The following is a 13,104-nucleotide window of genomic DNA, read 5'->3' as shown; positions in this document are numbered from 1 at the left end:
TAGGCAGAGGCAAGCAATGGCCAATTCAGCTCTGAATGCCTCTTGCCTGGAAAACCCAACAAGGGGTCACCATAAGTCTGCTGTGACTTGACAGCACTTTCCACCACTACCTGGTGTCCTGCCAACACACGGGACCAACAGTGGCCTTGAAAGAACTTCCCAAGTGCCAGTGCAACAGAAAAGTAGGGCTGCATTATGAGTCTGGGCTGCCTTGATTAGTGTAAAAGGGCAGCTGGTGTAGGCCAGGAACATTCAGCAAAAATAATATTATTTATAGATGAGAATATAGGGAGGACCCTTTCAGATCATACCAATTGTCTACCTAGTCCGCTATCCTGTTTCCTACAGTAGACAATCAGATGCCCCTGGAAGGCCACAGCAGAGACCCAGAGGTCAAGGCCCCTCCTCTTGCTCTGCGCCCTGATACTAAGGAGGGGCAGGGGGCTAGGCTTGCCAATCCCCAGGTCCCAGCAGGAGTTCTCCCGCTTTCCCAGGCTCCTTCCCACTCCCAGTCAGCTGACCAGCGGGGGGAGACCCGCCCCCCCCGCCCCCACAGCCACCATGTGACTTTCCCCCTCCAGAGGCTTCAGTCTCTGATTGAAAGGCTTCCTCTTGGGATGGGGTGTCTGTGTGACTTTGAAGAAGTTGGCAGCAACTCGTGAGTAGAGAGGCTAATCCCTCGCTTCAGAATCGTCAGAAAAGGGGGGGGGACATCTGCTGAGTACTTCATTATTCCCTATGTGGAGATCGATTCTCATAGGGTATAATGGGGAATTGATCTGAAGGTTTGGGGGGCTCCGGGGGAGCTGTTTTTTGAGGTAGAGGCACTAAATTTTCAGTATAGTATCTAGTGCATCTCCTCAAAGTACCTCCCAAGTTTCAAAACGATTGGACCAGGGGATCCAATTCTATGAGCCCCAAAAGAAGGTGCCCCAATCCTTCATTATTTCCTATGGAAGGAAGACATGTAAAAAGGTGTGCTGTCCCTTTAAATGTGAAGGCCAGAACTCCCTTGGAGTTCAATTATGCTTGTCACGCCCTTGTTCCTGGCTCTGCCCCCAATGTCTCCTGGCTCCACCCCCAAAGTCCCCAGATATTTCTTGAATTGGACTTGGCAACCCTACAGGGGGGAGGGGTTCGAGCTGCCAGATCCAGGTGGGGAAGCTCCTTCAGGTTTTGGGGGTGGAGCCTAGGGGTGACAGGGACCTCAGTGGGGTACAAGCAGGGCCCGTCCTAGACTGTCTGGCGCCCCCGGCAAGACTCTCTTCTGGTGCTTCCTCCTGCACTGATAATGTCCACAGCGGAGAAGGAGTAGTGGATACAACATATTTAAAAGGGACAGACGAATAAGGAAGGGCAGAGGAGTTGTGTGATATGTTAAAGAGGAATATACTTGTGAGCAGGGCCTTTTTTGTAGAAAAAGCCCAGCAGGAACTCATTTTCATATTAGGCCACACCCCCTGCCATCAACATTGTTTGGCATGGGGTTTTTGCAGAAAAGGCTCAGCAGGAGCTCATTTGCATATTAGGCCACACCCTCTGATGCCAAGCCAGCCAGAATAGCGTTCCTGCTCAAGAAAAATCCCTGCTTGCGAGGAAATACATGAATCTGTGTGTGGGAGTTCAATTGAGAGTCTCTGGGTAAAAACAAAAGGAGTAAGAAACAAAAGTGATATCTTGGGGGTCTGCTACAGACTACCAAGCCAGACAGAGGATTTGGATGAGACACTCCTAGAACAGATTACAAAATTCTCAAAGAGACGGGACACTGTAGTCATGGAGGATTTCAATTACCCAGATATCTCTTGGAAGTCCAACTCTACTAAAAATGAAAGGTCAAATAGATTCCTGACTTGTCTTGCTGACTTCATTTTCCAGAAAGTAAAGAGGGAAACAAGGGGATCTGCTATCTTGGACTTGATTCTCACCAACAGGGAAGAAGTGGTTGATGCGGTGGAAGTAGTGGGCACCCTGGGTAGAAGTGGCCATGTAATTTTGGAATTTACAGTCTTGGGGAAGGGAAAAACTGTATGTAGTCAGACATATAGGTCAGAAAAGCAAATTCTGACAAATTTAAAGATATGCTGGGTAGAATCCCATGGCCAGAAATACTTAAGCAGAAAGGAGTTGAAGAGGGGTGGGAGTTTCTTAAAAATTCATATGTGAAGGAAAAATGGGAGGAGCCAAAGGAAGCCAAGGTGGCTCCATAAACAGCTTTCTAACGACCTGATAAATAAAAAAGTCTCATTAAGGAAATGGAAGGAGAGCCTTATAACCAAGGGTGATATAAACAAATAACCAGCGCTTTTAGAGAGAAAGTTAGGAAAGCTAAAACTCAGTATGAGCTTAGGCCAGTGAGAGACGCTAAAAACAAAACAAAAAATCTTTTTCATGTTCAAAATAAGAAAAAGAGCATGGACATGGAAGGTCCCTTGCGGGGACAGGAAAGTGAAATTGTAACAGATGATGAAGAGAGGGCAGAACTGCTCAATTCCTGACTTTTCCTGGCGAGCCAGTTTGGTGTAGTGGTTAAGTGTGCGGATTCTTATCTGGGAGAACCGGGTTTGATTCCCCACACCTCCACCTGCTAGCATGGCCTTGGGTCAGCCATAGCTCTGGCAGAGGTTGTCCTTGAAAGGGCAACTGCTGTGAGAGCCCTCTCCAGCCCCACCCACCTCACAGGGTGTCTGTTGTGGGGGAGGAAGGTAAAAGAGATTGTGAGCCGCTCTGAGACTCTTCGGAGTGGAGGGCGGGATATAAATCCAATATCTTCATCTACCTCACAGGGTGTCTGTTGTGGGGGAGGAAGGGAAAGGAGATTGTGAGCCGCTCTGAGACTCTTCAGAGTGGAGGGCGAGATATAAATCCAATATCTTCATCTACCTCACAGGGTGTCTGTTGTGGGGGAGGAAGGGAAAGGAGATTGTGAGCCGCTCTGAGACTCTTCGGAGTGGAGGGCAAGATATAAATCCAATATCTTCATCTACCTCACAGGGTGTCTTTTGTGGGGGTTGAGAAGGTAAAGGAGATTGTGAGCCGCTCTGAGACTCTTCGGAGTAGAGGGCGGGATATAAATCCAATATCTTCATCTACCTCACAGGGTGTCTGTTGTGGGGGAGGAAGGGAAAGGAGATTGTGAGCCGCTCTGAGACTCTTCGGAGTGGAAGGCGGGATATAAATCCAATATCTTCTTCTTCTCTTGTGAGGGAAAAGGTGCTCAACATGGCAACAACAGAGCATATGATGAGGTAAGAGAGTTGCAGCCTAGGTTTGGCATAGGAGTAGTACATAAACACCTAGTTTCTTTAAGTGAAACTATGCCCTTGGGGCCAAATGAACTGCATCCAAGAATACTAAAAGAACTTAAGGATATAATATCTTAACCTCTGGTAATTATTTTTGAGAATTCTTGGAGAACAAGTGAGTGCCGGAAGATTGGAGGAGGCAAATGTTCTCCCCATCTTCAAAAAATAACAGTGATATTATGGTGGGGGGGGTCTGCTATAGACCACCAAGCCAACAGAGGACTTGGATGAGATAATCCTACAACAGACTGCAAAGCTCTCAAAGAGAAGGGACACAATGGTCATGGGAGAGTTCAACTACCCGGACATCTGTTGGAAGTCCAACTCTGCTAAAATATATAAAAATATAAATGAAACAAAGACCTCATGGCCAGATGAATTGCATCCAAGGGTACTAAAAGAACTTGCGGATATAATTTCCAAGCCTCTGATCACTATTTTTGAGAATTCTCGGAGAACAGGTGACGTGTCAGAAGATTGGAGGCAGGCAAATGTCCCCATCTTCAAGAAGGGGGGAAAGGAGGATCAGGTAACTACCAACCTGTAAGCTTGACGTCTATACCCGAAAAAGTTTGAGAACAAATCATCAAACAGTCTGTCCTGGAACATTTAGAAAGGATGGCTGTGATTACTAAGAGCCAGCATGGGTTTCTCAAGAACAAATCATGGCAGACTAACCTTATCAGGGGAATGTTGTAGATATAGTTTATCTTGATATCAGTAAGGCTTTTAATAAGGTTCCACATACTACCCTTGTTGACAAGTTGGTAAAATGTGATTTGGATCCTATTACCGTTTGGTTACCAGATGGTTCCTCATCCTCTTGGAGAGGAGTGACAAGTGGAGTGCCTCAAGAATCTGTCCTGTTCAGCATCTTTAAAAATGATTTGGATGAAGGAATAGAGGGAATGCTTATTAAATTTGCAGATGATACTAAATTGGGAGGGGTTGCGAATACAGTAGAAGAGAGAGAAAGGATCCAGGATGCTCTTGACAGGGCTGGAATACTGGGCTGAATTTTAACGGGGATAAATTTAAAGTTCTGCATTTAGGTAAGAAAAATCCCATGCATGGTTATAGGATAGGGGAGACTTGTCTGGGCAGTAGTTTGTGCAAAAAGGATCTAAGGGTCTTAGTGGACCATACGCTGAGCATGAGTCAACAGTGTGATGTGGTGTAATTTTGGGCTGTATCAACAGAAGTATAGCACCCAGATCGCTTTACTCTGTTCTGGTAAGACCTCACCTGGAATATTGTGTTCAGTTTTGTCTATATCTTTCTTAAAATATGGTGCCCAGGGTTTTTTTTTTTGTAGCAGGAGCTCCTTTGCATATTAGGCCACACACCCCTGATGTAGCCAATCCTCCTGGAGCTTACAGTAGGCCCTGTAACAAGAGCCCCATAAGCTCTTGGAGGATTGGCTACATCAGGGGCGTATGGACTAATATGCAAAGGAGTTCTTGCTACAAAAAAAGCCCTGGGCACCACATTTTAAGAAAGATATAGACAATCTGGAAAGGGTCCAGAGGGTGACAAAGATGGTGAGGGGTCTGAAGACCAAGTCCTATGAAGAAAGGTTGAGGGAGCTGGGCATGTTTAGCCTGGAGAGGAGGCGGCTGAGAGGTGATATGATCACCATCTTCAAGTACTTGAAAGGCTGTTACATAGAGGATGGTGCAGAATTGTTTTCTGTGGCCCCAGAAGGTAGAACAAGAACCAACGGGTTGAAATTAAATCAGAAGACTTTCCAGCTCAACATCAGGAAGTACTTCCTGACAGTTAGAGCAGATCCTCAGTGGAACAGGCTTCTTTGGGAGGTTGGGGGTTCTCTTTCCTTGGAGGTTTTTAAGCAGAGGTGAGATGGCCATCTGACAACAATGCTGATCGTGTGCATTTAAGGGGAGGTATCTTTGAATTTCCTGCATTGACCCTGGGGGTCTTTTCCAACCCTATGATTCTAAGACAGGGGGAAAAAGGAGGATCCAGGTAACTACCAATCTGTCAGCTTGATATCTATACCTGGAAAAGTTTTAGAACAAATAATCAAACAATCAGTCCTTGAGCATTTAGAAAGGATGGCTATGATTACTAAGAGATGGGTTTCTCAATACCAAGTCATGTCAGACTAACCTGATCTCTTTTTTTTTTGAGAAAGTTGCTGAATCAGGGGAATGCTGTAGACATCATTTATCTTGATTTCAGTAAGACTTTTGATAAGGTTCCACATACTATTCTTGTTGACAAGTTCGTAAAATGTGGTTTGTATCCTATTACTGTTTGGTGGTTCCGTAACTGGTTGACAGATCACACCCAAAGAGTGCTTGTGAATGATTCCTCATCCTCTTGGAGAGGAGTGAAAAGCCTCAAGGATCTGTCCTGGGGCCTGTTTTGCTCTACATCTTTATCAGTGATTTAGATGAAGGAATAGAGGGAATGCTTATTAAATTTGCAGATGATACTAAATTGGGAGGGGTAGAAAATACAGTAGATGTCAGGGTCAAGCTGGAAAACTGGGCTAAAACCAATAAAATTAATTTTAACAGGGATAAATATAAAGTTCTGCATTTAGGTAGGAAAAATCAAATGCATAATTATAAGATGGGGAGACTTTTCTTGGCAGTAGTATGTGTGAAAGGGATCTAGGGGTCTTAGTGGGCCGAACGCTGAACATGAGTCAACAGTGTGATGTGGGGAATAGCTGTCAGACATGGTTGTATGAACCATACATTTAATGAACATTTAATGTTAGGGTAAAGCAACTATATCAGGCTAAACTGCCCGTCTGATCGCCTTCATAATTCTAATCCTAGTAGAGCACTCTGATTTGAGATTGGTCTGGTTAATGGTTTTTCAACTAGTTTCTAAATAAAGAAGAAATGGAATTGTTCTTTTAAAGAGGTATGATAGAGAAACAGGTCTTTACAATGGCAGTTTTCTCATTGATCAAAAACTGCTTTAATTTTTTTTTTTTTACTTCATTAATACCCCATCTTGCTTCCCAAGGGTCAGGTTGTCAGCTCTGGATTTGGAAATACCTGGAGATTTTGGATGTGGAGTTTGAGGAGGGACCTCAGCAGGGTATGATGCCATAGAGCCCGCCCTCCAAAGCAGCCACTTCCTCCCGGGGAACTGATCACCTGACCACCTGGTGATCAATTGTAACAGTGAGAGATCCCCAGGTGCTACCTGGAGGTGGGCAGCCCTACTAAATGGTGACCCAAAGTTGGTTACATTGCTCTTCTCTCCTCCACTTTAGCCTCAAGACAGCCCCGTGAGGTAGATTAGGCAGAACTTTTATGACTGGCCCAAGGTCACCCATGGCAGAATGGGGATTCAAACCGGGGGTTTTCAGGTCCCAGTTCAACACTCTAATCGCCAGGCCACACCAGCTTACAAGACAATTTGAAAAAAAACTTTTTTTTTAAATCAAGGAGCGTTTTTAAAAAGTCCAACATCTGACTTTTCAGACACATGAAAGGCATGCCTTCAGCTGTTTTGTGGCTGATTCCTTCTATGCATTTTACAAATACGAAGATATAAATTACCTATGCCACTCAAAAGTGGCCCTGAATCTCAAGCAGATAATTGTAACTTAAGCCCAGGGTATCAACTACTAACCAGAAACTCAACTTTCCATTACAACACTGCTAACAATTACGGGATTATAATGATGTGCTGCTGAATAGCTCATCATAAATCATTACCTGAGTAAGATGCATGAATCGCTGAAGGATTATGAAAGTTCCTTTAGCAGTCCGGACAACTTGTGAAGTATACAGCGGTTGTATGAAGTCACAAGCTGCTGTGTCACAAACAATTAGGTGTGACTCCTTCACTCGTTCCTATGTATACACACCAAAGGTCTGATGCAGTGACATATTTCAGTGGCTACTGCCTGCCACATGTCATGTGACGCTCAGATACACTGGCCTTGGAGAGTCACAAATATGATAACCAACCACATTTTCTCAGCGTGTCCCGGGTAGGAATGTTCATCTCTGATCCAGAGATCTTCACATGTGGCAGGAGTTTGTGTACAGGGATAATCCCCTTCCCACACACAGCGGATGGCTGATACTCTGATAGAGCTCATGTCCTGGAAGTGAGGACTGTGATGCCACTAAGGTTGCCAACTCAGATTTGGGAAATTCCTGGAGATTTGAAGAGTGGAGTGGAGCCTGGAGGACTCAGAGGGGTATAATGCCCCACCTAGAAGTTGGCAACCCTAGATGGATCCTACGAACATGCTGTGTATGTGCTAGTCTCTGCTGAGAAGGTGCTTCCTCTTCTGCTAAGAATTCCGTTTACCCTAGATCAGTGGGTTCCAGCACAAACACAAGTGCTAGAGGAAGAAGTGCATTCTGCAGAAAAGATTATCAAGTGCATGTGGAACTCCTTCATAGGATCGAAGCCACACCTGTAGGATAGTAAATGGCTAAGAACCATTCCTCTGACATCTAAAGTTCATAATGAATTCCGGCTGATTCATTGTCACAAACTCATGTTTGTGGCAGGTCAACCACCATGAACTTTCCATGAACTTTCCTGGGTGCACCTTCTTGGAGGGGGGGGGGTAGGGCTCTAACTCAGACCCCATAAACTTGGAGGGTCCATAGAGGAGAGTCAGTCAGAGATCCCTCTTTTTTGATGTCCATCTTCTTTTGGGCTTTTTAAAAGAAACTAATGAAAATGTCCTCTTTTGGGGTTGGCAGGTTAGGAATATTCCTAGTAAGTAGCAATTATCACTTCTTAAGTAGAAGGGGAACTGAAAATGAGATTGGTCAGAGTGAGATCACTTGTTTGAAGTAGTCAGTTGGGAAATAGGTCCTCTTTTTTACTTTTCAAAATATGTTCAGGTGGGCAGCTGCGTTGGTCTGAAGCAGTAGAACAAAGTCTGAAGGTGCATTTACATCCACTAAATAATGCATTTTGCAACTGGATTTTTTGCTATTCTCACACAGTAAAAATCCAGTTGCAAAATACATTATTTAGTGTGGTGTGAACAAACCCTGAATCCAGTGGCACCTTTAAGACCAACGAGCTTTTGTGTGCATGCACACTTCCTCAAATACAATGAAATGGAATTTACCAGTCCATACATATAGGAAATACATTAGCATGATCAGAATAAAAATATTGATCAGATTCAAGAATAATGAGCTTCATTTATATGGTTACCACTTTAATATCATGAAGATGTTAACAGATGCAAAGACCAAACAGGAATAACAAGCTAAGGCTGAATGGCTACCATTTGTTTGGATTCAGCAACACAGAGAAGCAAATAAATGTCAGAATTGGAGACTGATGACTTCAATGTAAAAAAAAACTGGGAGTAATGTTGTTACACTCTCTCTTTCTCTCTGCCTAAAAGTATGGACTGGTAAATTCCTATCTAGGGAAGTGTGTGCACAGGAAAGCTCATCCCTTGAATTAGACGTTGCTGGTCTTAAAGGTGACCCTGGATTCAAACTTTGTGGTCTTAACTGGTGACCCTGGATTCAAACTGGTCTTAAAGGTGACCCTGGATTCAAACTCTGGCTAATCCTAAATCAGGCCCTCTAGCCAGGGGGTCGAGCCCGGCTTCTTTTCTCAGCTTGGCTTCTTAAACGCATAGGCTTCCCAACCCTCCCGCTCTGGCGGGAGTCCCCTGGGTTTGCAGCCTCATCTCCCGGTCTTCAAGAAGTGGGAAGCGGGGGGTGGGGGTGGGGGGTGGAGGGGGGGGAGAACATACCTGTAGGCTTCATTATAGAGCTCCTGAGCCGTTTGTAAAATGTCTGCCCCTTTAAGGCTGGGCAGGGAGCAGGAAGGGCTTGGGAGAACAGCCCCGCCCTTTCTTTTGCTTTCACTTTCACAGCAAGAGTTCTCCGGAAGAAGATCTGGTAAGTGTGTGTGTGTGTGTGAGAGAGAGAGAGAGAGAGAGGGAGGGGGCAGGGGATTCCCTGGTTTGGAGGCCCTCCCCCCTTTTAGAAAGCGTGTGGGGGGGAGGGAAATGTCTACTGGGCATTCTATTATTCCCTATGGAGAACGATTCCCATAGGGAATAATAGGGAATTCATCCGTTGGTATTGGGGGCTCTGGGGGGGCTATTTTTTGAGGTAGAGGCACCAAATTTTTAGTATAACATCTAGTGCCTCTCCCCCAAATACCCCCCAAGTTTCAAAACGATTGGACCAGAGGGTCCAATTCTATGAGCCCCAAAAGATGGTGCCCCTATAGTTCATTATTTCCTATGGAAGAAAGGAATTTTAAAAGGTGTGCTGTCCCTTTAAATGCGATGGCCAGCACTCCCTTGGAGTTCAATTATGCTTGTCACATCCTTGTTCTTGGCTCCACCCCCAATGTCTCCTGGCTCCACCCCCAAAGTCCCCAGATTTTTCTTTAATTGGACTTGGCAACCCTATAAACGCACCTTGCAAGCTCGACTCCGCTCGGGAAGAAGCACTTTACGCAAGACACGCACGACACCCGCCTCTTTCCCCGGGGAGGGCAGAGAGTCACCCCCTCCCCCTCCCCCGCCAGCCCATTTTAACCTCCTCCAGCCCCCTGACGTCACTGGCCGGCACTGCCCAGTCCGGCCTGTAGGGGCGCTGCAGCCAGAGCGGGCCGGGAGCCCTTTAAAAGCGCCCTCTCCAGCCAGTGCGCCGCCTGGGACGCAGCAGCCGCGTGGCCGAAGCTGCTCCTCCGAGAGACCCGCCGCCCCTCTGCTCGCTCGCCCGCTCCTTGCCTGCCTGCCTGCTTGCCGCGCCGCGATGCTGGCGCTGAGCTCGGCCCGCCGCCTGGGGCTGCTGCTGCTCTCGCGGGGCCAGGCGGGCTCTTCGGCAGAGCTGCCGGTGCTGCGGCTCTCCTCCGCCCCCCTCGGGCCCGCCCGCCGGCCCTGCAGCAGCAGCAGCGGCCAGCGCAGCGACGACGACGACGACGACAGCAACCCGGTGGTCTACATGGACGTGGGCGCCGACAACCAGCCGCTGGGCCGCGTGGTGCTGGAGGTGAGCAGGAGCAGGAGGCCGGGCCAAGGTGCCCTTGGGAGATCCGGCCGCTTTGGAAAGGCACCTCTAGCAGCAGCTCCTGACCGGTTGGATGCCTGCCTGCCTGCTCGCCTGCTCCTTCGGGCAGACTTCCGGCGCGGGAAGAAAAAGGAGTGTCCCGGGTTGAGTGTTGGCCGGGGAGACCCCGGTTCGAATTCCCCGCTCTGCCCTGGAGGGACTGAGGGAGGGGGGGGGGGGGCAGAGGGCAATAAATCGAGGTGGTCCTTTGGAGGATCAGATGGGAAGGGAGGAGAGACAGATAGAAACTGCTTTTTGGTCCCCATTTGGGGAGAAAAAGAGTACAAAGATGAACATAAAATTCTTTTTTCCCCCTATATAAAAGCCTTGCAAAGGTGAGGGGGAAAAACAATAGTAACCCAGGCCTTTGGCTGCCTTAAAAAGTGGTTAATGGAAGACAAACATGACACCTTCCCCACCCTCTTGTTAGGGAAACTTGTTGATTTGATGCGTGTTGGTGCTTATGCGTTGCAGGCGGGGAGACATAACCTTGGAGCGTGACTGATCTTTCAGGGCGGTTTGGGCAGTGGGGGGGTTGGAACATTAGAAATGCCACCGAGTTCTTAGCAGACTTCCTTGAAAGAAATTCCTGCACCACCTTTGGATCCCACTGCTTTCTTATTTCAAAGCAGATGAATTTAAACCACTCTTTAAAAATTGTTAGCATTGGCTGCCTGATAAAGTCGAATCTCCACTTCCCCCCCCTTCAGTAATAGGCGTGAGACGAACCTGATCATATTCCAAGATAAAGAGGGGTCAAATCCATTCAAAGTTATTTGCAAAAAGCTTTTCAGATCAGGAAAGTTCTACAGCCTAGCTGGGAGATAACAACCTGGGAGTGAAAAGAAGAAATTCTGTAGCCCTGGGGGTCATCTAAACAGAATTTTATTTTCCATGGGATGGTGTATTCCCTGTTTAAGATTCTGAGAACTGAACTGTAGGAATGAGGTTTCTTCAGCCAAATCTGGACGGCAAGCCAGGGTGATGAAGTGGTTTAAAATGTCAGACAAAGGTCTAGGTGAACCCAGGTTTGAATCCCCACTTGTGGTTTGGGCCAGTCACTGTCTTGGCCTAGGCTACCTCACTGGGTCGTGGTTATGAAAATAAAAAGAGGATCCCCCTTGAGGAGGTAGGTGGGGTATAAATGAAGTTAATGACAAAAATAAATGAAACTGGGTTTTGAAATGTGTATAAATTATCTAAAGAATAAGTATGCTTTCTCAGCTGTAGAATTCTCCAGGCTGTTGGCTTGATATGCCTGCCTCTGCTGTGGAGACAGGAAGTAACAGCAGCAAGCACAAATTGAAAGTTTCAGATGAGCAGTTGGTTATATAGGCTTAAGTTTAGTAGAAATACTCACCCAGAGAATCAGGTGAGGTAGGAATCTGGCCACGTACACGAATTAATAAAACTAATCACTAAAAAGTCTGGGAGAATTAAAATGTGATGCCTAAAACTTGGCAAAAAAGGTGTCGTGAGAAAAGATCCTGTCTGTTTTGCCCGCTTTGTCCTGGGATGTTCAGCAGGCCCTTGGAACTCATGTTTGGGTGGGTTGATAGGGGAGCAGGTGGCCACCAAGACGATACAGACATCTTGAGCGACTTGCTCTACATTACAAGATAGGAAAGGGCCTTCTGTTTAGGCGAGGGGTGTCAAGCTCATTTGTTATGAGGGCCAGATCTGACATAAATGAGACTTTGTTGGGCCGGAACATGTTGAGTTGGGCCGGGCCATGAGTGTACCTGTTTAAGATTAGGTACCAGAGATAAGTTTTATAAAGAACACAGACAAAGCACAAATATATGTTTTTTTAAAAACTTAAAACATGCTTTAAAAGTTAGCACTCATTGGTCTTAAAGTTGCTTTCTTTGTATTTCTCCCATGGAATTCAGGGAACTGGGCTAAAGAAGCTCTGGCTCTTTCCTTCCTTCCCCAGGGGATCAGGAGGGAGAGGAGCCTCAGCCAATAGAAGGAAGAGAGGCTTGGCTCAGTGGCTTTGCTGAGCAATTGAGAGAGTCTGGCAAAGCAAGCTCTGCCTCCTGCCCTTCTTCCCCATGGTAGGATCCTCAGCCAATGGAGAAAACAGAGGTTTTACTCTAGTTCCTGTGTGATTAACAAGTCTGGCAAAGCAAGCTGTAACGCAGAAGGAAGCAAGGGAGAGGGAGAAGGAAGCAGATGACAGCCAGTCACTCGGGGGCCTGATAGGAGCCGTCGGGGGGCCTGATACGGCCCCCGGCCACATGGTTGACACCCCTGGTTTAGGCTTTCTGTTGTTTCTTTCTGTTGAGACAGTTGATCTTTTACTTTTCTAAAAACCATGGGGTAACAAAAGTCACAAAATACGATGTTTGAAGAGGTTGGGGAGGGAGGTGGCGACTTGTGACCTTTCTTCCAAAGTTTTAAGGAAATAATTGAAAGTCTAGAAGAGGATACCTTGTTTCCCTGATGTATTTGCCCTCCTGGAGCATTTCCTTTATTGTGTAGCAGCGGCCCTCTGGCTATGGGGTTTAATGTTAGGACTTCACTGGCTCACTTTGACATTTAACAAGTTGCAACTTCTCACCTGGATTTTTTCTGCATTGCTAGTCAGGTGGGAACTGTTACTTAGTCCAAACAGGGTTCCAGCTTTCACTTAAGAGGCAGTGTGACATAGCGGTTAAAGTGTCGGCTTAGAATCTGGTAAACCCCAGGTTCTAATCCCCACTCTGCTGTAGAAGCTTGCTGGGTGACCTTGGGGCAGTGCCACAGGCTCC

The 13,104-nt window shown here is 46.6% G+C and overlaps 1 protein-coding gene across 1 annotated transcript in view; it reads left to right on the top strand.

The window, feature by feature from the left end:
- The first annotated feature begins 10,053 nt into the window (after nt 1–10,053).
- The window catches only part of PPIF (peptidylprolyl isomerase F), a 29,969-nt gene continuing 26,918 nt past the window's right edge, over nt 10,054–13,104 (top strand). The window contains exon 1 of the mRNA XM_060240782.1: nt 10,054–10,294. Coding sequence (XP_060096765.1) covers nt 10,058–10,294 — 237 coding nt within the window. The 5' untranslated portion in view covers nt 10,054–10,057. The remainder of the gene's footprint in view (nt 10,295–13,104) is intronic.

Source organism: Heteronotia binoei, chromosome 6 (genome assembly GCF_032191835.1).
Source record: "Heteronotia binoei isolate CCM8104 ecotype False Entrance Well chromosome 6, APGP_CSIRO_Hbin_v1, whole genome shotgun sequence".
NCBI classification, from domain to species: Eukaryota; Metazoa; Chordata; class Lepidosauria; order Squamata; family Gekkonidae; genus Heteronotia; species Heteronotia binoei.
Note: the sequence above shows the minus strand (reverse complement) of the source record. Positions and strands in the feature narration are given on the sequence as shown.